This window comes from Peromyscus eremicus, chromosome 8a, assembly GCF_949786415.1.
Source record: "Peromyscus eremicus chromosome 8a, PerEre_H2_v1, whole genome shotgun sequence".
In the NCBI taxonomy this organism is placed as follows: Eukaryota; Metazoa; Chordata; class Mammalia; order Rodentia; family Cricetidae; genus Peromyscus; species Peromyscus eremicus.
This window is the reverse complement of record NC_081423.1, coordinates 86,657,916-86,684,575: the sequence shown is the minus strand read 5'-3', so window position 1 is coordinate 86,684,575 and position 26,660 is coordinate 86,657,916. Positions and strand designations below refer to the sequence as shown.

Here is a 26,660-nt window from a genome sequence, read left to right as displayed (position 1 = left end):
ATTATTTCCTCTCACTAGAAAAGAACATTTTCTTGTCCTTGTTTTTTCATACTGAAATTTTACTAAATGTTTAGTGCTCAATTGAAATCTTGCCAACTTTATATATACTTTTCTAACCTCCCTGCACTTAAAAAAAAGTGTTTTTTTAGTTTCATTTTTTTAAATTATAGCTTTCACAGAGTAATGAGGTAATGTTGAGAAAGTCCTGTTAGTAGAAGCCCCATTAGGGACAGTAGGATTTTCTTTCTTGCTTGATTTTTGCTTTCGTTTTCAGTGTTAGTTTGGTTGATTGTAATACTTAGCTTATTGGCTAGCCAGTGGCCTTAATCCTTTTACTTGGGTCTCTGCAAGTACATTTTATTTATTTATTTATTTATTTATTTATTTATTTATTGCCAGATACATGTTTACAGGTAAGTCTTTGTGCACCCGAGTTTCTGACTAGGGAAATTACAAGGAATAAAAGTGAGGCATTCATGTGTAGGTGCTGACTTACATTACTCAGCAGAGTAGTGGGGAGAGGGCTTTGTTTCTAGTGAGCAGCAGTTACTATTCTTAGGGAGTTGTGCTTTTACTTTGCTGTCGTTGGGGATGCACTTGACACATTTCTTTTTCTTTCTTTTTTTTTTTTTTTTTGGTTTTTCAAGACAGGGTTTCTCTGTGTAGCTTTGTGCCTTTTCCTGGAACTCACTTGGTAGTCCAGGCTGGCCTCGAACTCACAGAGATCTGCCTGGCTCTGCCTCCCAAGTGCTGGGATTAAAGGCGTGCGCCACCACCGCCAGGCTACATTTCTTTTTCTTTCCAGAGAAGTCACTATTAAGTTGGAAATTCTGTTAGATACTCTGCAATGCATAGGAATGTCCTTCATTCCCCACTATGACAGAAATTTCCAATCCAAGATGTTAGTAATGCTGTGGTTGAGAAATTGCCCTCTGGGTATATATTTTTGTATTGCAAGTGCCACTTGTTTTTTGTTTTTTGAGACAAGGTTTCTTTGTGTAGCTTTGGTTCCTGTTCTGGAACTCGCTTTGTAGACCAGGCTGGCCTCGAACTCACAGAGATCTTCCTGCCTCTGCGTGCGCGCCCCCCCCCCCATGGGATTAAAGGCATGCACCACTTATGGCCTGGCTTCCAAGTGCCACTTGTATTAAGGAGTTTGCCTTTGGAACTTTATCACAATTAAAAGTAATAGAATCACAGCATAGAAGTCATGTAGTTACACTGTCCAGTCTTACATCCCTCAAAATGATGCTGTACATGCTATTAGTAAATTGTTTTGATTATCGAGACAAGGTTTCTCTGTGTTTCACAGAGATCTGCCGGCTTCTGTACTAGGATTAAAGGTGTACACCACCACCGCCCAGCTTATTGGGAGATTTAATAGAAACAGTTCTTTTTATTCAGTATGATGACAAGCTGTGTGAATCAATCAGGGAAGCTTTTCTAAGTTTTTTTTTTTAAAGATTTATTTATTGTGTATACAGTGTTCTGTCTGCATGTATATCTGCAGACCATAAGAGGGTGCCAGATCACATTACAGATGGTTATGAGCCACCATGTGGTTGCTGGGATAGAACTCAGGACCTCTGGAAGGGCAGTCAGTGTTCTTAACCACTGAGCCATCTCTTCAGCCCCAAGTTTTTTTTTTAATTGAAACTTTTTACATGTGTTTACATGCGTGCTTGCGTGCGTGCTTGTATGAGTCTGTGTACATGTGTGCCATGGTGCACAAGTAGAGGCCGGAGGAAAACCCATAGGAGTCTGTCCTCTCCTTTCACCATGTGGGTTTTCTGGGATCAAATTTAGGTGGTCAGGCTTGGAGACTACTCCTTAATTGCTTAAACTATATTGTCGCCCTCCCTAAAGGTATTTTCTGAATGGATTTTTCATCTTCCTGTCTTTAAAATACTCCTTTGGAATTGAGAAACTACTACCCAGCTCTCCTCTCTATAGCTAAAATACCTTGATTTGTTGATCCTTTTGTTTCTACAAGCTTGCTTCACAAAATTAATTTATGTCAGTGATAGCAGGTTCTGCACAGCCAGGTTCTTTGTGCTTTCGTTTTTGTTTTTAGATTTATTTACTTATTATGTATGCAGTGTTCTGCCTGCCTGCATGCCAGAAGAGGGTACCATATCTCATTATAGATGACTGTGAACCACCATGTGGTTGCTGGGAATTGAACTGAGGACCTCTAGAAGAGCAGCCAGTGTACTTAACCTCTGAGCCATCTCCTTAGCCCCCCAGTTCTTTGTTTTTGCTTTTTTCTGAGATAGGGTCTCACTGTGTAGCCTTGGTTGGCCTAGAATAGAGATCTGCCTGCCTCTGCTTCCCAAGTGCTGGGATCAAAAGCATACATCACAACGCCAAACTGAGCCATCTGTTTTTGTCAGATTGTATTCTACTAGATGAGCTAAAAATAAACATACATCAGACTAGAATTCTGTGTATATAATTTGACTGTTATTTAGCTCCATCAATAAATTGAAAAATGTAATGTCAGCTCTAAATATACTGCTCAGGTTGTTATGAATATTATAATTATAGCTTTTAATGCCTTGAATTCTTTTTTTTTTTAATTTTTATTTTTTGTTCATTGGTGTTTTGCCTGCATGTATGTCAGTGTGAGGTGTCAGAAGCCCTGGAACTGAAGTTACAAACAGTTGTGACTGCCATGTGGATGCTGAGAATTGAACCCTAGTCTTCTCCAGCCCCCATACCTTGATATCTTTGAAGAAAAGTGATTTATCATAATCTTAAGTATGTATGAATGTTTTGCCTGCATGTATGCCTGTGTCTCACTTGGATGCATGATCCGTGTGGAGGTCAGAAGAGGGTAATTGGATCTCCTGGAACTGGAATTACAGTTCAGTGGTTTTGAGATGGGAGTGTGGGGAATCAAACCCGAGTCTTCAGGAAGGGCAGCCGCTACTTTTGACCAATAAGCCATCTCTCCAGCCCCAACTTTGTTTTATTTATTAAAGGATTTCTGGTCCCTTTTTTCCGCTTTAATTAAAAAGTTTATTATTGTATGTGTACATATAGTGTATGTGTGGGGGGCACACATGTGTTCCTTACACCTTTACATTCATTCTGGGAATGAACTCTGATCAGTGCCTCTGAGCTAGCTGTCTTTTGGTTTTAGAGTGTTAAGTGGTGCTTTTAGGGATTTATAAGACTGAGATTGCTGTGATTGTTTTCGTCAACATTCACTCAGTTTGTTAAATTTAAGGAAGTGTACTGTGGTTGCTGGGTGTAGTGGCATGGGCCTTTAGTCCCAGCCCTTGGGGGTCAGAGGCGGGATGATCTCTTGTGAGTTCAAGGCCAGCCTGGTCTACATAGTGAGTTACAGGACAGCCATAGCTGCATAGTTGAGACTGACTTGATTAAAAAAAAAAAAAAAAAAAAGGAAAGAAAGTGTACTATTATGTTTTGCTTTACTTGTATTTTTGGCTTCCTAAAACTTTACTCTTTTATTTTGTCTCCATTTTATTGACAATTAATACCTTTTTATAGTGTAGACATTACAAAGGACAAAATTTTACTATCTACCTTATAAAACAAAATGAGCTTCTAAATTGTATAATGTTTGTTTTTTGTTTAACAACAACAACATTTTTATATCAGTAAATATAGATAGCAATACTATTCTATGTTGCATATATTCCTATTCCTTTATATGAGTAGTTCATAATTTAAATTCTTGGGTCATCTTGTTAGTCATCCTTTTAAAATTTAATCTAATTTTGGTGGGTCTGTGGTAAGGGCACTTGTTGCTTTTGCAGCAGACATGGGTTAGGTTCCCCAGCACCCACATGGTGCCTCACAGCCATCGATAACTCCAGTTCCAGGGAATCTGACATCCTGTTCTGACTTCTGAGAACAGTAGACGTGCACGTGGTATACATACATGAAGCAAAACACACAAAAAAAATTATAAAAATTAATTTTAGTTTTTGAGGCAAATTCTAATGTAGCCCAGACTGGGCTTAGACTTTCTATGCAATAGAAGTTGGCCTTGAACTTCTGATCCTCCTTCCACTTAGGAAGTACTGGGATTACTGGTCTGCATAACCATATCTTGCCTTACAAGCCACATTCTGAAATAATTTTTTTAAAATGTTAATACATTATTTTAAAAAAAAGTAAAACAAAACAGTCTTAAATTGAGGTATTTTATGGCAGTTGTAACTAATGAAGTGAATTTGATAAGCTCCATATCCAGTGTTTTGGTGATTTCTTCTTATGTACATGAGTTCTTAGTATAATGATGGTATTTTAGCAGATTATTTGTTTTATAATGTGTGTGCATGCACACACACACACACACACACACACACACACACGCATTAAAAAGTCTTATGTGGGCTAGAGAGATGGCTCAGTGGCTAAGAACACTTGCTGCTCTCCCTGAGGACCTTAATTGGTTTCCCAGCAACCACCTAATTGCTTGAAACTCCAGCTTTAAAGGATCTGATGCCCTCTTCTGTCCTCTTTGGTTATCCCCCACCCCCACTCCCACATGTGCACACACACTTTTTTTCTCTTTTATAAAAAGTTCTGTGGAAACTTTTTTTAAAAAAGTTCTTTTTGACACAGGGTCTCACTTTGTAGCCCTGGCTGACCTAGAACTCACTATGTAGAGGAGGTTGACCTCAAACTCAAAAGAGATCTGCCTTTCTCTGCCTCTTTGAGTGCTAGGATGAAAGGTGTGCACCACCACACCCAGTGAATTTATTTCTTGCACATTAACCTTTGTGTCCAGATTATAATAACCAAATATTGGCCAGGTAATAGGCTAAGTAAATGTAAATGTCTTCTGTAATTATCACAACAGTCTTAAAAGGTAGGCAGTATAGGTCTATAAGTAGATGAAGAAGCTGAGGGAACAGAAGAGTTAAGTAATTGATAACAGGTGATGATGTGACCAGCAGGCCAGAATGTTACCCCAGACCTGCTCACTTGAGTTGTGAATACTTGCCCAAAGTGGAAATTATCTTCTCTTTTGGTAGAAGGATTTGTTTAGTGGATTCAAACTTCATGATCTCAGGAGTCTGTTTTCACTTTTAAAAGTCTTTGAGAATTTAATGGAGGTATCATCTGTAACTTCAGCACTGGGAAGGTGGGGGAGGGAAGGAACTCCTTCAAGTAGTAGGAGGCTAGGCTGTGTGAGATAAAAATCAGATCTCTTTATACCCTGTTACATTAAAATCTTTTGGCTTGTCTTGCAGTTGATTTTACCCATATGTGAATTTTCTAACAAGCATTTATTTGGTCATGTGGTCACTTACAGAGCTTCTAAATGCTGAAACAACAGAAATTCATGTAGAAGTCACTACTCATCTTTTTTTAAAAGTTGGTTTAAGCTCTGTATAGTTTTTCAAAATACTGATTTTCACTTGAAAACCCTGATTTTATCATTGCCAGCAAATATTATTAGTGATTTTCCTTGGAGTTTTACTTTTGTTCATTTTACAAAGAAATTTGTTAATTACCCAGGTTTTTTTGAGATAGTGGTCTAAGTATCTCAGTCTGGCATCAAACACTTTCATCTTGAGGCAGCCAGGCTGTATTCCTGTGCCTTGTACTCGTTTGAATAGTCATAGCTCATTTGTCTGTTCTGCTCCATAGAGATAGTACTCCATGGGCTGGAGAGATGGTTCAGCAGTAAAGAGTTCTTGCTGATTTTGCAGAAGACCCTGGTTCAGTTCCCAGTACCCATAACAGCAACTCAGCGATCCAATTCCAGGGGATTCCTTGCTGTCTTCTGACCTCCTCTGGTGTGAGCCATGCATGCAGTGGACATACATACATATATGCATATATGGAAGAAGAACATTCATAAAATAAATCTTTATAAAAGGATGGTATTCCAAGAAGAAGGCTGGTTAATCTTGGCAACCTAAAAGGAACAGTGCAGGGGTTGGAGAGATGGCTTGGTGCTTAAGAGCACTGATTACTCTTCCAGAGGACTGGGGTTCTATTTCTAGTGCTCTGTAGTGGTTCACTATCATCCGTAACTACAGTTCTAGGGGATACAGTGCCCTCTTCTGAACTCCTGAGTTTTCCCTGAGATTCTGTAAAGCTGAAATTTTTTACACATACTTTCCCTTTCAACACAGACTATTAAAAATGTACTTGGGGGTCAAGAGCTAATAAAATCCTGGGGGAACACACCAATTTGTTATCCCATGCGAAATGATCAGCTCTGAATACAAAGTAACATTACACGGACTGAGCAGGTTATATTTATGAATGTAACAGTTAATAAAAAAAGAGGCCATGAATTTGAAAAAAGAGCAAGGAGGTGTATATGGGAGGGCTTGGAGGGAGGAAATCAGCTATTAGTTAATTTTGTGACTGTGTCCATGTGGTCCTCATGCTATAGTGCATGTGTAGAAATCAGGACAACTTGAAGGAATTGCTTAAACCCAGATGGTCAGGTTTGATAGCAGGTATCTTTACTTGCTGGGCCATCTAACAGGTCCAAGAACATTTTAAATGTAATTGGCATTCTTTTTTAAACTGCAAGTGAGGAATACTGTGACTACTTTTTTTATTTGGTGCTATTGTCTTGGTTTGTTCTAAGATACCAGCAGTTTTGCTTACTTTTGTTTTTGGACCCTCATTGCAAATGTTAACACAATTTATAAAGGGCAGGGCCAGTAGAGATGGCTCAGTGGGCTTAAGGGACCTAATGGCCTGAGTTCCATTGCTGGCTGGATCCTACATGGTACAATAAGAGAACCAAATCCTGCACATTGCCCTCTGACTTCCATAGGTGTGCTATGGCATACACACACACACACACACACACACACACACACACACACACATACACACACACACCCATCCAAAAATAAATAAGTATAAAAATAAATTATTTTTTTGCTTTTTATTAAAATGATTTATTTTTATATTATGTGTGTGGGTATTTTGCCTATATGTATGTCTGTGTGAGGGTGTCATTCCTTGGAGCCAGAGTTACAGACAATTGTGAGCTGCCATGTGAGTGCTAGTAATTGAACCTGGGTCTTCTGGAAGAGCAGATATTACTCTCAACTGCTGAGCCATCTCTTCAGCCCCCAATATAATTTTTTTTAAAGGCAAATGATGTTTTAGCATTACTGTGAAAACATTGACTTTCAAAAATGGTCTTTCAAGGTTGGTTAGATAGCTCAGGCAAAAGCACACTTGCTGAATGTGCTGAATTCTGATGACCTGAATTCCATGTCTAGAATCTACTGTGAAGAAAGAACCAATTTATAACAGTTCTCTGGACATACTCACACCATAGGCATATGTAGGCCTGCAAGCACAAGTGTACATACACACCAGCAGCAACAGCAGCAGCAACTAAATTGGGGGTGGGTATTTTGAGATTCTCAGAGGTAAGAGATTGTGCTTTTAGGGATAGTTGGTATAGCCCTTTATATAGGTTTGCTTCCAGACCCAGGTAGATGAATCAGGAATGAAGAAGCAGCAGTTAATTGGGGTATATCATTAAGAAAATGAGGCAGCACGAGAAAGGAAAAACTTTATTGAGGGAAGGAAGTGAATTCTGAATTTCCAAGGATGAGAGGATTAGAAAGTTGATTAGTGCAGCTCAGAAAAAAAAGGGTTTTTTTGTAAGTTAGTGGTCCTCATACTGTATTTGTTGTTGCTAAGGAAGTGAGTTGAGGTGAAGGGGTCTTGGGCAGTACCAGCATCTTAGGGGTTTGAAAGGAAGGAGAGAGTAGAATTACAATGCCAAGAATATTGGGAAAGGAAATTTCAAGAAAGTCCACACTACCTAATGCTTAGGGGAAAGTCAGAATGGCACTGTTGATTTAGTAATAATTTGATAATGATATTACTAGTTAACTTTCCTAGGATGCAGTAGTGGTAGAAACTTAAGTTCTAGAGGAGTGAAGAGTGCAAAGGCAACTGTAACTAGTCTTTTGAAGTGTTTTGGGGGAAAGGGGAGAGAGTTATGTTGGGCTGTTAATTTAAAGACAGATTTACTCTGAAAATAGCCCAGTAGAAAAGATGCTATGTGAAAGAAAAGAAAATTAATGAAGCAAATAGATGTTACAGTGTGATGTAGTTAACCTGGTAATAACTATCTAAATTTGTAAGGAAGAAGCTAATGAAAACTGGATTCCTGGCCAGGAAAATAACATAGATCCGTGAGATTCGGCATAGACTTTATGAGAATAAGAATTTTTTTTTTCTTATATTGCTGGGTAGTCATCTTTATATGGTCATATTAAATCTAGTAATTTAACATTTAAAGAGGTTTTCTTTCTCTCTCCCCTCTTTTTGGATTTTTGAGACAGGATTTCTCTTGTGTAGCCCTGGCTGTCCTGGAACTCACTCTGTAGACCAGGCTGGCCTCAAATGAAGATCCTCCTGCCTCTGCCTCCTGAGTGCTGGGATTAAAGGCATATGCCACCAGTACCTGGCAAAGAGATTTTATTTTTAAATGTAGGTAATTGTAACCATTTGTGATTATTTCAGAATAAGACTTTTATTTTGACAAAATTGAATCTGTGGTTAACAAGTGATGTAAAGGGTAAAGTTATTTTCTTGTGCAAGGATTGTGTTCCTCTCCTTCCCCTAGGTGAAACACATCTGAAGGCTCCAGAATGGTTCCATAGTTAATTCTCTCTCTCTTTTTTTTTTTTTTGTTCGGAGGCAAAGTTCGGACAACAGCCTCAAGTCGTGCTTCTGTTGAAAATGCGTGTTGTTTTTGAATGTGCTTGTATTTCTGACTTCCTTTTTTCTCTCTCTTTCAGTCTGTTCTCAGGGGAGGCAGCAAGGGGCCGTGGAGCTGGCCTCAGCACTGGGAGAGGCTGGACTTCCTGTCTCTCTGTGCTGAATGGCTGCGATGGCGCCCGCTCTCACTGACGCAGCAGCTGAAGCACACCACATCCGGTTCAAACTGGCTCCCCCATCCTCCACCTTGTCCCCTGGCAGTGCCGAAAATAACGGCAACGCCAATATCCTTATATCTGCCAACGGAACCAAAAGAAAAGCCATTGCTGCAGAGGATTCTGGTCTAGACTTCCGAAATAATCCTACCAAGGAAGACTTGGGAAAGCTGCAACCATTGGTGGCATCTTATCTCTGCTCTGATGTAACATCTGTTCCGGCAAAGGAGTCTTTGAAATTACAAGGAGTTTTCAGCAAGCAGACAGTCCTTAAATCTCATCCTCTTTTATCTCAGTCCTATGAACTCCGAGCTGAGCTGTTGGGGAGACAGCCAGTTTTGGAGTTTTCGTTAGAAAATCTTAGAACCATGAATACAAGTGGTCAGACAGCTCTGCCACAAGCGCCTGTAAATGGGTTGGCTAAGAAATTGACTAAAAGTTCAACACATTCGGATCATGACAATTCCAGTTCCCTCAATGGGGGAAAACGGTCCCTCACTTCATCTGCTCTGCAGGGAGGTGAAGTGGGAGGATCTGACTCTGGGAACTTGAAGGGGGGTATGACCAATTGCACTCTTCCACATAGAAGCCTTGATACAGAACACACAACTCTATATAGCAATAATAGCACTGCAAACAAATCTTCTGTTAATTCCATGGAGCAGCCGGCACTTCAAGGAAGCAGTAGGTTATCACCTAGTACAGACTCCAGCTCTAACTTGACAAATGTTAAGTTAGAAGTCAAAAAGTCTCCTCTGTCTTCCATTCTTTTCAGTGCTTTAGACTCTGACACAAGGATAACAGCTTTACTGAGGCGGCAGGCTGATATTGAGATCCGTGCCCGCAGGTTACAGAAGCGATTACAGGTTGTACAAGCCAAGCAAGTGGAGAGGCATTTACAGCACCAACTGGGTGGATTTTTGGAAAAGACATTGAGTAAACTGCCAAACTTGGAATCCTTGAGGTCTCGGAGCCAGTTGATGTTGACCCGAAAGGCTGAAGCTGCCTTGAGAAAAGCTGCCAGTGAGACTGCCACTTCAGAGGGACTTAGCAACTTCTTGAAAAGTGATTCAATTTCAGAAGAATTGGAGAGATTTACAGCTAGTGGCATAGCCAATCTGAGGTGCAGTGAGCAAGCATTTGATTCAGATGTCACGGACAGTAGTTCAGGAGGGGAGTCTGATATTGAAGAGGAAGAACTGACTCGAGCTGATCCTGAGCAATGCCATGTACCCCTGTGAGTAGAACCGTGATGATGCAGTCATTCTTGAAAAATGTTGGCAAGATTTAAGTAAATCCCCATTTTGTAAAGAATATATTTCTTGTATATTGACAACTAGATTGCATTAATCATTTCCTAGTTTTAGGTAAGTAAATGCATATACCTGAAGTGGAAAAACAGAAGGCATTTCTGCTATAATATTGTGTTGCTGTGTGCTAAAAGTTTTCCTTTTTAAGTCTTACTAGGAAGAAACTAGAAAACATAACTGAGTAGATTTCTTTTGAAACTGTAGAACATTTTAAGCTTTAATGTGTGACTTGACATTTTGTTGTTTCTAGAAGTTGGGACAAGTGATGATTTAGTTAAATTGGTTGAAATTTATAGTGCTTTCCGTTGTACTTTCAGCATACCTGGTCTACCATTTTAATGAGAGTTTCTTTGTGTTGGAAAAGCAAACCTGTTTCCCTTTTGCTTTCAACTCTCTTAACAGTTAACATAGAGAGTACATCCGTGACCATAAATAGTTTGACGATGTCTCCCTGTCAGCAAGCAAGCAGTCACCTGTAGTGGATAGCAACTGATTGTCTTGCAATTTAATTTTAATTTTGACACTTCTAGAGGTAATTGTGCCAGATCTCACAGTAGCAGGATATGGTCTTCAAGATTGTCCCCCTCCTCCCCAAGTACTGCTTCAGATTCCAGTTGTAAACCCTAGATTGTTTTTATCTGTGCTTCTGACTACTTGGCTATAAACCAATATTCTTGTTTTGTTTTTGTTTTTCGAGACAGGGTAGTTTTGGTTCCTGTCCTGGAGCTCGCTCTATAGACCAGGCTGGCCTCGAACTTACAGAGATTCACCTAGCTCTGCCTCCCGAGTGCTATAAATCAATATTCTTAAAATTTAGTACTCACATTTGACTAATTTGACTGTGCAACTCAATACTCAGAAACTATGTCTTAATATTTACCATTTTTGTTGTTGTAAATGGTATTACAAAGAAAACAGATGAATACATGCCTATGGGTGAGATGTGAGGAAGGGAGGTGTAGAGATCAGTACCTTGTCTGGACTTTCTAGTCTCTAGGAACTTGAGTCCAACTATCCTGCCATTCTAGACTCTGTCCTTTTTGTTTTTTATGGGGAAGTTTGGTTAGATAGGTCTGAAATCATAATTACCTAAGTTGTCACTGGTGATGATATTTATTCCCTTTCATGTCTGTCTGGTTGGTGAGAGCGAAAATTCCAATGGTCTAAACACATTTTTGTCTTCCTGGTGACTACCTTCATCTTAAAGTTACTTCTGGATGCTAGCCATTAATCAGTCCAACCTTTGAAAAAGACTATCACTTTGGAGAGCCCAAGGATTCTAGTAGTTTGGTGCCAGGAGACAAAGACCACTATGTATTTTACAGTATCATGTTCTAAGGACTAATTAGAAAATACTGCAGAATATTTTAAACATTGCCTTTTTACATAATCCACTTTTTACTTCTTGATTCTGTTCTTTAAACACTGTGTGTGTGCTTGCACGTGTGTGTGTGCACATATGTATGTATATATAAAATTTATTTTTTGTTTTATCTTAGTAAAAATTTTTTAGATATTATTAAAAGTATATTGTAGCCTGGCAGTGGTGGTACACACCTTTAATCCCAGCACTCAGGAGGCAGAGGCAGGTCGATCTCTCTGGAGTTTAAGGCCAGCCAGGGCTATACAGAGAATCCCTATCTTGAACCCTCCCCCCCCCCCCCCCCCCCACCACCACTTGTATTGTGAACCATGTATGTGCCTGGTACCTTTGGCAGTCAGAAGAAGACATGTGGAATCCCCTGGAATTGGAATTACAGACTGTTACAAGCTGCTGTGTGTGTATCAGGAAACTGGGTTCTTTGCAAGAACAGCAAGTGCTCTTAACCACTGAGCTGACTCTTAATGCTTTTGCTCTTGTTTTATGAAACCAGTCGTAGTATACAGCATAGGCTGGCCTTTATTCAAAGTCATCCTGTCTCAGTCTTCTGAGAATTACAGGTGTATACCACTGTACCCAGCTAGATATGTGTTTTTTTTTTTAATTCAGGAAAATTAATGTATTACGTATTTTTTGTTTTAGATAAAGTTTTACTGTTTTCCAAATTTGTTAGTTTTATCATATAAAATACATAATCTCAGGATAGCATACTATTCCTTCTCTCTCTCTCTCTCTCTCTCTCTCTCTCTCTCTTTCCCCAAAACACAAGTTTCCTCTGTGTGTAGCCCTGGCTGTCCTGGAACTTACTCTGTAGACCAGGCTGGCCTCAAACTCAGAGATCCATCTGCCTCTGCCTCCCGAGTGCTAGGATTAAAGGCATGCACCATTATCATCCAGCTCGGCTATTTTTCTTCTTACATTTATATACTTAAGGAAACATACTTGAAGGTGACTTAATCTACCTTTACTTTTTGTGGGGGTGGGAGGAGTGCTTTTGAGTCAGGTTTTCTCTGTTTCACAGCTCTGTGTGTCCTATAACTGGCTTTGTGAACCAGGCTGGCCATGAACTCAGAGAAATCTGCCTGCCTCTGCCTCCCGAGTGCTGGGATTAAAGGCATGCATCCCCTGCCCAGCCTATGTTTAATCTTTGTGTGTTAGATTTGTGAGAACAGAGACAAAAAGACTTGGGAAAGATGGGCTATATATTTGAAAGTAGATCTACTTCTTTTGCTAGAGATGTACAGTCTGCTGTACTAGACAAGGCTGAATGTATAGAGATGCTTAAAAATGGTTTCTCCTTGATGCTAATAAAAAGGTGATTCATTTCCATTGGAGAGTTTGAGTGTTGAGATAGCTATGCTTTTAGTCAGTCAATTAGCTGCTTCCTTAAGTTTGTTTATATTATGGACATGGATAATACTATGTATCTGACAGGAAACTTTAAGGGTCCATGCCTGTCTTCCAACCTTTTTTAAAAGATATAACAGTCACTGCATTTGAAACATTGTAAATCATATGAACTTACTTTGTTTATTTAATTAAAAAACAAAAAACAAAAACGTTCAGCCAGCATGATGGTATACACTTAGTTCCAGCACTCAGGCAGAGGCAATTGGATTTCTGTGAGTTCAGGGCCAGCCTAGTCTATATAGTAAGTTCTAGGCCAGCCAGCTAGGGCTACATAGACTCTGTCATGTTTCCAAAATTTTAAAACAAATATATTAATCTGTATGCTTACTGTGTTCAGGATATATTACATTGAAAGCTTTTTTGTGTTTTTGTAAGAGTATTTATTTGTGTTTTTAAGAGTATTTATTTTGGTTTTTTGAGACAGGGTTTCTCTGTAGTTTTGGTGCCTGTCATATCTCTCTCTCTCTCTCTCTCTCTCTAGACCAGGCTGGCCTTGAACTCACAGAGATCTGCCTGGCTCTGCCTCTCAAGTGTTGGAATTAAAGGCGTGCACCACCAACGACCATTAAGAGTATTTTAATCCAGTGTGAAATCTTGATTAAGAGGGCTGAAAATATGACTTAGTGGTTGAACATTTTTGTAGCATGCACAAAGGCCCTGGATTCAATCCCGAGCACTCCTCACTCCCACATAAACAAAACACAACCAAAACCAAGTTAACAATCCTCAAATAACAACAAAAGTACACAAGGAGAGAACTTAATGTATAGGATAATCTAGTCATTGCGACATATACAAGCTTCCATTGGTTTGGAGTTTTGGAGGAGTGTACCTTTTTTTTTTTTTTTTTTTTCCAAGACAGGGTTTCTCTGTGTGGCTGTGGTTGTTCTGGAACTAGCTCTGTAGACCAGGCTGGCCTCAAATTCAAGAGATCCACCTGCCTCTTAGTTTGTAATACTGGGATTAAAGAGATGCACCACCACCGACTTCCTGGCAAGGATTGTACTTTGGGGGAGTGGGTTGGGGAGATAGGGTCCTTTTCCTACCCTGAGTGCTGAGATAACAGGTGATGCTGCTGTGCCTTAGGAGTTTCTGAGAGCACACTGGGCTTTGTGCACTAGGGATAAGTACACACTACCAGCTGAGCTACTTCCCAGCCCAAAGGAGTGAGTATCCTTTTAAGCTTCCTTCCTGGATTCATGTTGTTTTTCTGTTCTTGTTTCATGGTTTAGTTTTGGGCTTAATTTATGCTAACCTGTATTTTATTTGTGCAGTATCCTTCTGAAGACTTATTTCAAATCAGTTACCTCCAGATAAACTTGCTGGTGTGCAATTCAAGGCAGTGAAGTCCCTTGAATTTTGGATGTTCTTGATTGCAGTGGAACTTGTGTAATAGAGTGGCTTTCTAGAATTTTGTAGGTCTTGTGGTTGTTTGTTTTTTAAGGTACTCTAAAATGCTGTATATTATAGTTCCTCTTTGAAATTAAAGATGCAGAGATGCTGCTGCCAAATGTGGCAGTCAGATTGTTTTGTTATTTTTCTGTGCTTTCATTTCCACAGTGATAAGGTAGAAGAAAACTCAGCCAGAGGGACTAAGTTGTCATCTCTGATAAATCATCTATTGGGTGGTGGTGGTGGTGAATATGAGCAAAATACGTTATATAAATTCTCAAAGAACTAAAAACAAAAAGACAAAAATACTGGCTCTAGGACTAAGTATGATTACTTTAAAAAAAAAAAGTAGTCCGTTGAAGCTATTGTGTTCTTGGTATTTGATTTGTTCACTATCTTAAATTTAATACCTCTTCCTTTTCTATGATCTGTGTGTGAGACAGACACCCCTTCCCCATTCTCTCCCCTTTTTTACTTCTTCTTCTTCTTCTTCTTCTTCTTCTTCTTCTTCTTCTTCTTCTTCTTCTTTTTTTTTTTTTTTTTTTGTTTTTTTGTTTTTTTGAGACAGGGTTTCTCTGTATAACAGCCCTGGCTGTTCTCGAACTCACTCTGTAGACCGGGCTGGCCTCGAACTCACAGAGACAGGTGGACCTGTCTCTGCCTCTCAAGTGCAGAGATTAAAGGCATATGCCACCACTGCCTGGCTCCCTTTTTTATTTTTTTTTATTTTTTTTTTTTGTTTTTGTTTTTTGTTTTGGTTTTCGAGACAGGGTTTCTCTGTGTAGCTTTGCGCCTTTCCTGGAACTCACTTGGTAGCCCAGGCTGGCCTCGAACTCACAGAGATCTGCCTGGCTCTGCCTCCCGAGTGCTGGGATTAAAGGCGTGCGCCACCACCGCCCGGCCCTTTTTTATTCTTAAAGAGTGAGGAACATAGTAGAATTCTCTACCACTGTTGAGAATTAATTTTTTTGTCTTTTTAGGCTTGAGTTCCTCACTTAACACTTACAGATTGCACCTTTTTCGTTACTGACTGCTAACTTGTTTGGTAATTATTGGGTCAGACCTACATATCTGGGAAAGGCTGTCTTTACTATTCAGCAGTGATATTCTTGTACTTTGTTGTATATGCTGAGGGGCCTGGTTACTTAACACTGATCACTTACATTTCAATAGGGATTCGCTTTCAGAGCTGGAGTAGGCCTCTTGGTTCTCTAAAGAGTCAGCCAGCTTGGTGATCTGTATGTGTGCTTATAGTAACTGTTTAGTGTTGATGTGTGTTTGCCTGCAGAAATGAAATATCAGTGTGTAAGATTATTGAGTGGAAGAGGAGGGTGGGATACAATAAGAACAAAGACAAAGATCTTTTTCCAGATGAAAATATTTTCACTTCGTAATGCTGCTTGTTGGAATGATAAGATTTGAAAAAAAAAAAAAAAAAAAAAAAAAACTACCTAAAAAACTATCATTTAATCTCTTCCTTCCCAAAAAAGCAAAATGATAAAAACAATTTGCTTTCTGTCTTGTATTTTTGGTAAGTACATATTTTAAAACTCTGTGTATGTGTGTGGGTTTGTGCACATGAGTACATACAGTTCCCGCAGAGAACAGATTAGAGTATTAGATCCCCCGGATCTGGAGTTATAGTTATGAGCAGCCTGGTGTGGGTGCTGGGAACTCAACTTGGGTCCTCTGCAGTAGCGTGATCACTCTTTAATGGCTGAGCTCGCTCTCTCTAGCTTCCCCCTACCTTTTATTGTTATTGTTTGTTTATATAGCCCTGGCTATATATGTAGACCAGGCTGAACTCAAAACTCAAGAGTTTCTGCCTCTGCTGGTATCAAAAGTTTTTTTCCCCCAGAAATAGACTTTTATTTTTTGAAAGTCTGATAGAGACCTAAGGCCCTTGCCGGACTATGGTGGCACACTCCTTTAATCCCAGCACTCAGATCTCTGTGAGTTTGAGGCCTACAGAGTTCCAGGACAGCCAAGGCTACACAGAGAAACCCTGTCTGGAAAAAACAACAACAACAACAAAAAAAAACTAATAAAAAAGAAACCTGAAGCCCTTAGGCTTCATCCCCTAGTACTGAAAAACAAACAAACAAAAGTAAAACTATGACATTGTAAATATTGATATATGTAGAACAAAAAAGGTATATAAAGCTATCTGATCCATCCATATCAGCACAACTTCATGTCTGCTTTTTAGATGCGTGAAGAAAGCATAGTTGACTCTTTCATTGACGTTTTTGCCTTTTATAAACTTTTAGTCTGAGGTCAAAAAGCTTGGTATCCTTCCCCCAGTCCAGGGTTTATATAGATGTCCAATTGGGTGAAAATAATTTTCTTTTTAAACTGGCACTCTGCCAGGAGATTTTTCTTTTCTAAGTATTCTTTAAGTACCCCTGTGCATAGTGGATTTTGCAAGGTCCTTATTCAGAAGGCTGGGAGGACAGGCCTCTATGTAAGATGAAAACAGGATGAAGCTTTCTTAAGATTCATTTGGTTCTAACCATATGTATATGAAATTCACATGTAAATACATTCATGGAAGAAATTTGGCTTGGAAGGGTAAGTAGAAAAGTTAATTTTGTATTTGTAGAAAATTTGCTTAGTGTAGTTAATGGTTGTTTTCCACTTTGAGAATTCTTAAGACTTTGTTGGAATGATAACCTATCAGGAAGTGGGTCCTGTATTCTAGAGTTGAAATACAGGTAAGTGTGCAATCCCAAATATGAAGCGTGTGTGTGTGTGTGTGTGTGTGTGTGTGTGTGTGTGTGTATGGTTTTATATTTTATTTTGATTTTTGAGACATTGTCTCTGTAGCTGTCTGTTCTAGAATGGGTATTAAAGATGTGTGCCACCACACCTGGTAATACAGTTTTTATATATTTTTTAAAATATTTATTTTATATGAATGAGTGTTTTCGCTCTACATATGTACCTGTACCACACATGTACCTGTGGAGGTCAGAAGAGGGTGTCTGGTTCCCTAGAACTGGAGTTACAAATGGTACCATGTGGGTACTAGGAATTGAACCTGGATCCTCTAGAAGAGCAGCATATACTTTTAACTACTGAGCTCTCTCTCTAGTCCCTCTATGATTTTATATTTTATTAAGTATGAGGGCTATTTCCATAAATGTCTAAAGCAGTGTTAAAATATTTTTCTATGGTTTGCTCTAAATACACAGTGCTAGAATATTAATCGGTCAAATATCTTTAATTAAATTTTTTTTTTTTTTTGAGATGATATCGTATAGCTCTGGTTCGTCTGGAACTTGCTATGTAGATCATCCTGCCTCAAACTGCCAGAGATCTGCCTACCTCTGCCTTCAAGTGCTTGGATTAAATTTGTCTGCCAACACACTCAGCTCTAATTTCTTTCTTAAAAAATCTTTTGAGACTAGCCTTCAAGTTATGTTGCTAAGGATGATCTTGAACTCCTGATCATCCTGTTTTACCTAAGCCTCAAGTCCTCTAATTATACTACCATATCTGCAAATATCTCTGGATTCATCAGTGAATAAGATTGGCTGATGAACTTTATGGAAGGGTAAGGCATGGAACTGCTTCCACATTTCCTTGCAGGATGGTTTTCAAGATGTTGCATAAGCTTATGTTCCATCCCTTTGATCCATGAGCCCTATAACATTGATCAGAGGAGTTACCTTAATAGTTATTCTGAATGTGTCATTCTGAGGCTAGTCACAATGTCCCTGAGGCCGTTCTAGAAGAGTTTAGAATTCTTTGAGCAAAACCTAATAATAATAATTTTCAATGGATTCTAATTATTTGGAGACTAGCTTTTCAGGGTCAGTTATCCATATTAACTTTGCTTCAAAAGGGCAAGGCAACACTTTTAGAAGTAAGGAATGATGAGGACACATGAGAATGGAAAGTTTGATTCTTGTCTTCAAAGAGTCTTGGGTTTTATTAATTACCACCTACAGCGTAGTAGGAAAGGAAGCATTTGTTAGACATTGTGTGCCTAGTACTAGGTATATGTCATGGGCATTTATAAAGGATTTTGTTGTTGTTTTATTTTGTTTTTGTTTGTTTTTTTTCTTTGAGTCAGTGTCTCTATTTAGCTCAGGCTCTTTTAGAACTGCATGTAGACCAGGCTGTCTTTGAACCAGCAGAGATCCACCTGCCTCTGCCTCCTGAATGCTGGGATTAAAGTTGTGTACCACAACCTCTGGTAGGAATTTACATAGTATGGGCAATAATACTGGGGGATCTTGGAGGGGCAGGAGTAATTTGCTTTGGGCTAAGATGAAAAAGACTGGAACAGAGACACAAATTGACTTTGGGTCAAGGATAATGCATAATTTCAATAAGAAATAAAATGGGTCAGTTCTAAGGGTGAGGGAGCTCAGAGTGAGGATGTTGTATTGGCTGTCAGTAAAAAGCTATCTGTGGCCTTGGAATTGTACAGAAATCAACAGCCATATTAGTCTAGAAATGTCAAACTTAATTTTTCCCCATTTGTAAATGTAGATGGTATTAAATATGTAAGGTTTTACGTATGTGTATTTTATTTAAAAAAAAAAACTAATAAAGTCTCTAAAATAGAAAACAGAAAAGATCTGTCTGCCAAAGAAAAAGTTCAAAGTGGAAAAATGAGGTTGGAAGGGTAGGTTGGAGTGATGATTTCTTGATTAACAGGCTAGCACATTTGAATTTTATCCCAAGAATGGTAAAGAATCGCTGAAGCATTAGAATGCTTTAGGTGTTCATAAAGGACTCAGTCAGTGCTATTGTAAGTTGGATCAATTGGTGGCTCTCTGGTAGTATGGGACTAAAGTAGTAATATAAGGCAGAGAGGCCGTTGCTATAGCCTTACTTCAGATAAGGGCCTTGAATGATATAGGCAGACGTATGGAATAGAAGAAAGGTCAAAAGTAAAATAAAATTGCTTTCATAGAATGAAGAGAAAAAAAAAAAAAAAAAAAAAGAACGGTCCAGGTATAATATTGATGTCCTGGAGAGTTTTAGAGATGAGATTGGGGACAAGCACAAATTTGTCATTTACAGATAAGAAAAGAGACACATCAGGTGACTTGCATGCTGAAGATTATTAAAGTTAAGAGTCAGGGCTGTAGTAGCAGTCTTAACTCCAATTTAATACCTTTCCTTGACTAAACACACTGGAAACTTGGTGATGTGACTGGATTTTGGTTTTAGGAAACTGACAGAATACTGATGGAAATAGGAAAGGTGGCAAAAAAAGATGTTGGTGTTTGAGAAGGAAAGCTTAAGGATGGCATCCAGAGTGGAAGGGCTTTTTTGTTGAAGACTGGTGACTTTGACTTTTAGCTTTTATCTTTAGATCTTAGGTTTTTGTCTATGAATTTGAAACAAGATTTTAACTTAAATTTCCCTATACTTCATGAACAACCAGTTAGCCAGAAAGAATGTATATGTAAGATTACTATTACTCGGATTACAAATTCTTCTTTCAGCTGGACAGTGGTGACTTATGCCTTTAATCTCAGCACTGGGGAGGCAGAGGAATGCGGATCTCTGGGTCAGCCTGGTCTACAGAAAGAGTTCCAGGACAGCCAGGGCTACATGGTCTGGGGGGGAAAAAGAAAAACAGAAAAATAAATGAAGAAAACATTTTTTAGAAAACTCTGTGTAGAATGGGTGGTAGATAGTCAAGAGAGCCCTGTGTGACTCTAATAACCTTGGCATTTTAATTTGATGGAACATTGTTAGTTAGAATTAAATGTTACCTTTGTGTTTGAGAAAATTTAGGAATAATACTTAATGATCATCTTTTTAGATACATCTGGCAAGTTAGCACTCATTATGTTCTATTATCCAAACATGAAAGTTAATGTTTATATTGCACTGAATTTCTATGGTGAGGGACACCCCCCCCCCCAGTTTTTTTTGGCATTCATAATTTTTTTTTTCCCCAAGCCAAACTGTATTCAACTTTATTAAAGATACTTTCCATAAACAATCATGGTTTTTCAGGCAGGACATGGGCAGACAATCATTAACAGAATACAAGAACTTCCAGACTCCCTTCTACCAAAATCAGAAAGCCACTATAAAACCCGATGAGTCTTCATTCGATGCTTTGAAAAGGGCAAAAGCTTAGAGTGAGGGCTGACAGTTCACATTGAAGATGCTGTTTAACAACTCTCACAAGCCAGCCCTGACTTTCAGGAAGCAAAACACACACACACACACACACACACACACACACACACATACACGGCAAAATTATCAATCTGAAGATCCACAATCTTTTTTATAAAAGGAACCACTGCTATTTTGAGGGCACAATGATACCACTGCAAAGTCCGGATTGCCTGATAGACCGGCAAAACCAATTTTGGGGGTCAGGTTCCAACAGGTCTCTGGTTTGAAGAGAGTTAAGTCTACGTTGATGGTCCAGGGGAGGAGGACACAGAAATGAATTTAGAGTTTCCCACACAAGGCATTTTGTGCCATGGTGGCACATATGTCAACATCAGGATGTCTCTCCTGAGAGCCAAGAGGAGTCTTTCAAAATTAGTAGGGAAAGATATTTTCCAACATCAACCATCACCAATCTAGCTTGGGAGACATTTTGTTAGTGACACATGTTCCTTCCCTCCCCTCCCCCCAAACAAGGAAGTGTTCTGTGTGCTAACAACGTAGCTTTAAAAAAGTAAAAACAAAATTTTGCATTTTTATAAAACTTGATAAAAATAGTATTTCAAACTGTACAGTCACCAGAAGTACACAGTTATCAAAATGCACACATTTCACTTGGCATCTCCAGCACCGGACAGCTTTCTGTGCCTGGTCTGTTTTGGCATCTGCATTTTCTGCAGGATTATTCAAATCCTTACCAGCATCGGCTTCCCCTTCTTCCCCTTGGGGACCTTCTCTTCCTTCTTTGCAGGGCCTTTGTAGGCTTGGACTCTGGCTTTAGAGGAGCAGGTTTAGCAGACAACCTTGCAGATCTTCTCCGTGGCTCGTCCTTCACCTTGGCTTTATGTCCTTTAGTATCCCATTCAGCCTTTCTTTTGGGCATGGCGGCGGGGGATGTCGGTGCAGAACTCGGGGATGCAGAGGTACGCCAGTTTGGTCCGTCCGGGGGTCGTTCTCACTGCTTCTTCACACTGCTCCACATTCATAATTCTGAACACAAAAGTTTTTGTTGGCAAAATAGGGATCCTAAGTTTATATTTATGAAAGTTGTATAAAGGATGGCATCCAGAGTGAAGGGCTTTTTTGTTGAAGAATGATGACTTTGAATTTTTTTATGGTAAAGAATCAAATGGTGCTAGTAAATATTTATAGTTTTTCAAGGAGGTGGTGCACACCTTGAATCCCAGCAGTTGGAGGCAGGGGCAGGTGATCCCTAATGTTCTGGCCTACAGAATGAGTTACAGGGCATCCAAAGGTACACAGAGAAACCCTGTCAAAATAAAACAGCTCCTCTCCTCCCCCTAAAAAAAGTATTTATTAAATTCTTAGTCAGTTTACATGAGGAGGAAACATTAAACAATAGAGGCAGAGTCAGGATTTTTTTTTTAAATCTCTTTTTTAAATTATTAAAACTTGCTCTCCTTGAGTAATGGGATTGATATGATTAAAATTTTATTTTATTTGCATGTGTGTAGGTAGAGGACAGTTGAAAGGAATTTTCTCTCCTTTCCCCTGGGTTCTAGGGAACAGACTCAGTTTGTTAGGTTGGGTGGCAAGCACTTTTACCCACTGAGCCATCTCACTGGCCTTCATTTTTTTGAGATAGTGTTTTATGATAGCCCATACTAGCCTTAAACTTGTGATCCTCCCGCCTCTTTTAGTCTTGTGAGGTCTAGGCTAATTAATTAGTGCCATCATGTCTGGTGATTGAGGTTAATTTGTCTCAGAGAAAAAAAAGTTTCCTTTTTTTAAAAAATTTATATGCCTTGGTATTTTACCTGCATGAATATCTGTGTGAGGGTGTTGGATCCCCTGAAACTGGAGTTACAGACAGTTGTGAGTTGCCATGTGGGTGTTGGGAATTGAACCCAGGTCCTGTGGAAGAGCAGCCAGTGCTCTTAACTGATGAAGCATCTCTCCAGCCCCACCCTTTAAATTTCTTATTTTATCTTTTTTATGTGCATGGTGTTTTGCCTGAATCAGTGTGTTCGTATCATTTGTGTACAGTGCCCAAAGAGGCCAGAAGAGTGCATCAGATCTCCTGGAGCTGGAGTTACAGATGCTTCTTAGGCACCATGTGGGTGCTGGGAATTAAACCCAGGTCCTCTTCAAGAACAGACAGTGCCCTTAACCATTGAGCCATCTCTCTATCCCTGCCTCCTGCTCCTCCTAGGAATTCTTTGGGTTGCCCTGGATGTCCTAGAACTCACTTATTAGAGCAGGATGGCCTCAAACTCAGAGATCCTCCTGCCTCTGTCTCCTGAGTGCTGGGATTAAAGATGTGCACCACTACTGGCAATTGAGACTCAGTTTTTAAGTGATAGTTTGTTAAAGCAGTGTCATTAGTTTTTAAAGATAATATAACGCAAAATAAGAGGGACAGACTCACTTAAATGCCATTAAAGTATTTTAATTTTAGAAACATTTTCTTTGAAAAAGTTTTTGTTGTTGAGTATAAAGTGTTATGGAAAATATAGATTACTCAGATTCTTTGCACAGCCTAAAAAAAACTTAAGACATTTACATAGATCACAGAGGTAACTAGTTAACAAAATAGTTATTGTCACAAAAAAAGAAATAGAATGCTATGAGAGTTTCTTAGAAAAGCAGACATTGGGGCATAAGTAATATTTAGCTATAGATCGAGAGTTCAGGAAACAAGGTGGTGGTAGAAGGAAAGAAGAAAAAGCCTATTCACAAAATGTAGAAACAAAAAGCACCCAGCCTGGCGGCGGCAGCGCACACCTTTAATCCCGGCACTTGGGAGGCAGAGCCAGGCGGATCTCTGTGAGTTCGAGGCCAGCCTGGGCTACCAAGTGAGTCCCAGGAAAGGCGCAAAGCTACACAGAGAAAACCTGTCTCAAAAAACCAAAAAAAAAAAAAAAAAAAAAAAAAGCACTCAAATCTTACAGTTGGGCCAGTGTAATAGTGTAGTAGTAAAGAGATAACCATGGTAGAATAAAACTAACATGAAGGAAGCCCTTGAGTAAATGGATAAGGGAGTGTTTAGCTCTCCTGTGAGAAAAGGGACTTTTGATCAGAAATGATTTGGTATTGGTGAGATGGCTCTGGGTAAAGGCACTTGCTGCCAAACCTGATGACTTGCTTGGTTCAATCCTTGGGACCCACATGGTGGTAGGAGAGATACATAGTTTAAGTTGTCCTTTGACCTCACATATGTACAATGGCCCCAAATAAAATAAAGAATTAATCAATATAATTCAAAAATTTAAAATATCATGTTTGTCATGGAGTTTAGAAAGCTGATATTAGTTGGTTGAGTTAGCGGAATTAGTTCTGTGGTTAGTGCAAGTGCAGCCATCTATAAGTGGACTTTCCTTTCTTCCCTGGCAGTTCCCAAATAACCAACATGGAGACCTAAGTGCTGGGATTAAAGCACCATTCTTGCCAGTACCATACTTTTTAATTCAAAATATCTTTCCTATGCAAAATAGACATGATATGTGGTTTGACGGCTTATCTTGTTTTCTATGGTTTTTAAAGAGGATCAAATGGACATGAAAACTGAAAGCTTGGTCATATGTGCTATGGAGAAAGTTTGGCAATCCTGTGGTTAATGATGCATTTATCTTAGTGCTTTTCAATCAAGTCTCACAATAATGAGTGCCTTCTGAGAGGTTTTGTGGAAGCACGTTGTATGTCGACAATCTTTTTATTTCTCAAAGAAAAAAGGAATAAATAAAGAGGGAAATTAATATGGATGGAGCATCTTTTGTTTATTTCACTTAGAGCTTACGTTTTTTTTCTTAGACACATTTCAGATGAAGGTGGAGGTTTTTGGTTTTTTTGTTTTATTTTTGCTGTTTTTCATTTTGATAAGGACTCACTCACTGTGGTAGTCACAATGACCTTGAATTCAGAGTTCTGCTTTGGCCTCTTTACTGCTGAGGTTGCAGATGTATGCTATTTGGCAAGTCTTGTTTGCTACCTGGCTCATAACAGAAAGGATCTCTAAAGCTGATAAGCTGGTTTAGCTTGATCCTGTATACTTTTTTTTTTTTTTTTTTTTGGCATAGGCTCTCTATTTAGACCAGGCTAGCCTTGATCCTCTGGAGCTCTGCTGGGGATGTCTTTCTTTATGCTGTGAATGCCTGTTGCTCTGATTTGGTTGATAAATAAAATGCTGATTGGCCAGTAGCCAGGCAGGAAGTATAGTATAGGCGGAATAAATAAAGACCAGAATTCCGGGAACAGAAAGGCTGAGTCAGGAGTCGCCAGCCAGACATAGAAAAAACAAGATGTGAAGGCAGAACTGGGAAAAAGGTACCAAGCCACGTGGCTAAGCATAAATAAGAATTATGGGTTAGTTTAAATGTAAGAGCTAGTCAGTGGTAGGCCTGAGCTAATGGCTGAGCAGTTTTAATTAATATAAGCCTCTGTGTGTTTACTTGGGTCCAAGCGGCTGCAGGACTGGCGGGTGAGAGAGATTTGTCCCGACCATGGGCCAGGTGAGACACAAGAAAACTTCAGCAACAGAGCTCTGCCTCCCTACTTTTTTAAGTTAAAAATTGTACAAAATTATTGAGATGAAAATGGAGAGCTAAATAATAGCTGCTCATTAGCTCCTAAGAAAAGGAAATTTTTGTTTTCACAGCACAAAAGCATTCTTTAGAGAGAGTCTATTTAGCTCTTTTCAAAGTTATTTAAAAAACTGTGCATGTATACATGTTATGCACATAGAGGCTAGAGGTTGACAGTGATGTTTTCTTCCATTGTTTCTCTACCTTACCTTTTTTTTTTTTTTTTTTTTTTTTCCTTTTCTTTTTTTTTTTTTTTTTCCTTTTCTTTTTTTTTTTTTTTTGGTTTTTCGAGACAGGGTTTCTCTGTGTAGCTTTGCGCCTTTCCTGGGACTCACTTGGTAGTCCAGGCTGGCCTCGAACTCACAGAGATCCGCCTGGCTCTGCCTCCCGAGTGCTGGGATTAAAGGTGTGCGCCACCACCGCCCGGCTTACCTTACCTTTTTTTTCACTGAAGTTGGAGCTCAATGATTGGCTAGAAAGTCTGGCTAACAAGGCCCAGGGAGCCTTGTTACACCTTCTTTCCTACTTGGTATTTTAATCATGAGCTCTGCTGTGCCTAGCTTTTGACATGTGCTAAGGATTCTGACTGAGATCCTCATGCTTTCTTGGTAAGTACCTTACTTCTCAGAGCCCCTTTTCAAAATTTTAGATGAAAAATTTGAGGAATTTACTATCATTTCTAGATACTACATTAACAAATTGGTTATGTAAGAAAAGAAAATTGTGGTGCTGGAGAGATGGTTCCACAGTTAAGAGCACTTTCTACTCTTGCAGAGGACCTGGGTTCAGTTGCCAGTGGGTCACAACCATCCCTAACTCTAATTTCAGGGAATCCAATACCCTCTTCTGACTATTGATGGCTGCTGGAGGAGGGGGCAGTTATTATCTTCAGTTGTGTGCCCACTAATGATCTCATCAGAAACATACATTATCTGTAAACTCTATAGACTGTTAATATGTATTTTATTTTGTTGTTGTGTGCTTGTATTTGAGCTGAGTCTTGAGCTGTAGCTGAGGCTGATTGGGAAATTGAGGTTCTTCTGCCTCAGTTTCTTACATTTGTCTCATTTTGCTTAGTTTTTAATGGGTGGTTCATCATCTTTACAAGAAGGTAAAAGTGGGGAGGTTTTGCTTGATAAAAGTTGACAACTTCATTTAAATTTTAGTTTAGCTATGAGAACACTGATCTGTCTATAAAAGGGTCAGGAAGTGATTTTAATTATAAGACACCTTTCCTACCCCAGTACAGCAAGGGTCTTAGCTGGCATACACATCCTCAGATTGATTGGTGTTTGATTTAAAACAGAACAAAATAATGTCCTCAAACATGAAATGTGGGAGACATTTCATGTAGTAAACAGTAAAACCATAATAGCAGAGAACCATCATTGTAATTGTATTATCAGTTTTCAGTTTCTTTGAACCCATTGTTTCCAACAGTTAGTGGAACAGTTGAGAGTGGTATTGAGAACTCATTTATAGACTGCATTACAAGACTTTGATTTAGACTTTTCAGTTACCACACTACTTCCAGTTACTCAGATATGCAGTCTTCAGAAAA

At 39.1% G+C, this 26,660-nt stretch overlaps 1 protein-coding gene across 5 annotated transcripts in view; it reads left to right on the top strand.

The window, feature by feature from the left end:
- Kansl1 (KAT8 regulatory NSL complex subunit 1) overlaps positions 1 to 26,660 on the top strand; it is a 140,906-nt gene that overhangs the window by 34,631 nt on the left and 79,615 nt on the right. For all 5 annotated transcript variants that reach the window (XM_059271938.1, XM_059271936.1, XM_059271940.1 and 2 more), the window contains exon 2: positions 8,778 to 10,149. In XM_059271938.1, the coding sequence (XP_059127921.1) occupies positions 8,861 to 10,149 (1,289 nt within the window). In that variant the 5' untranslated portion in view covers positions 8,778 to 8,860. The remainder of the gene's footprint in view (positions 1 to 8,777; positions 10,150 to 26,660) is intronic.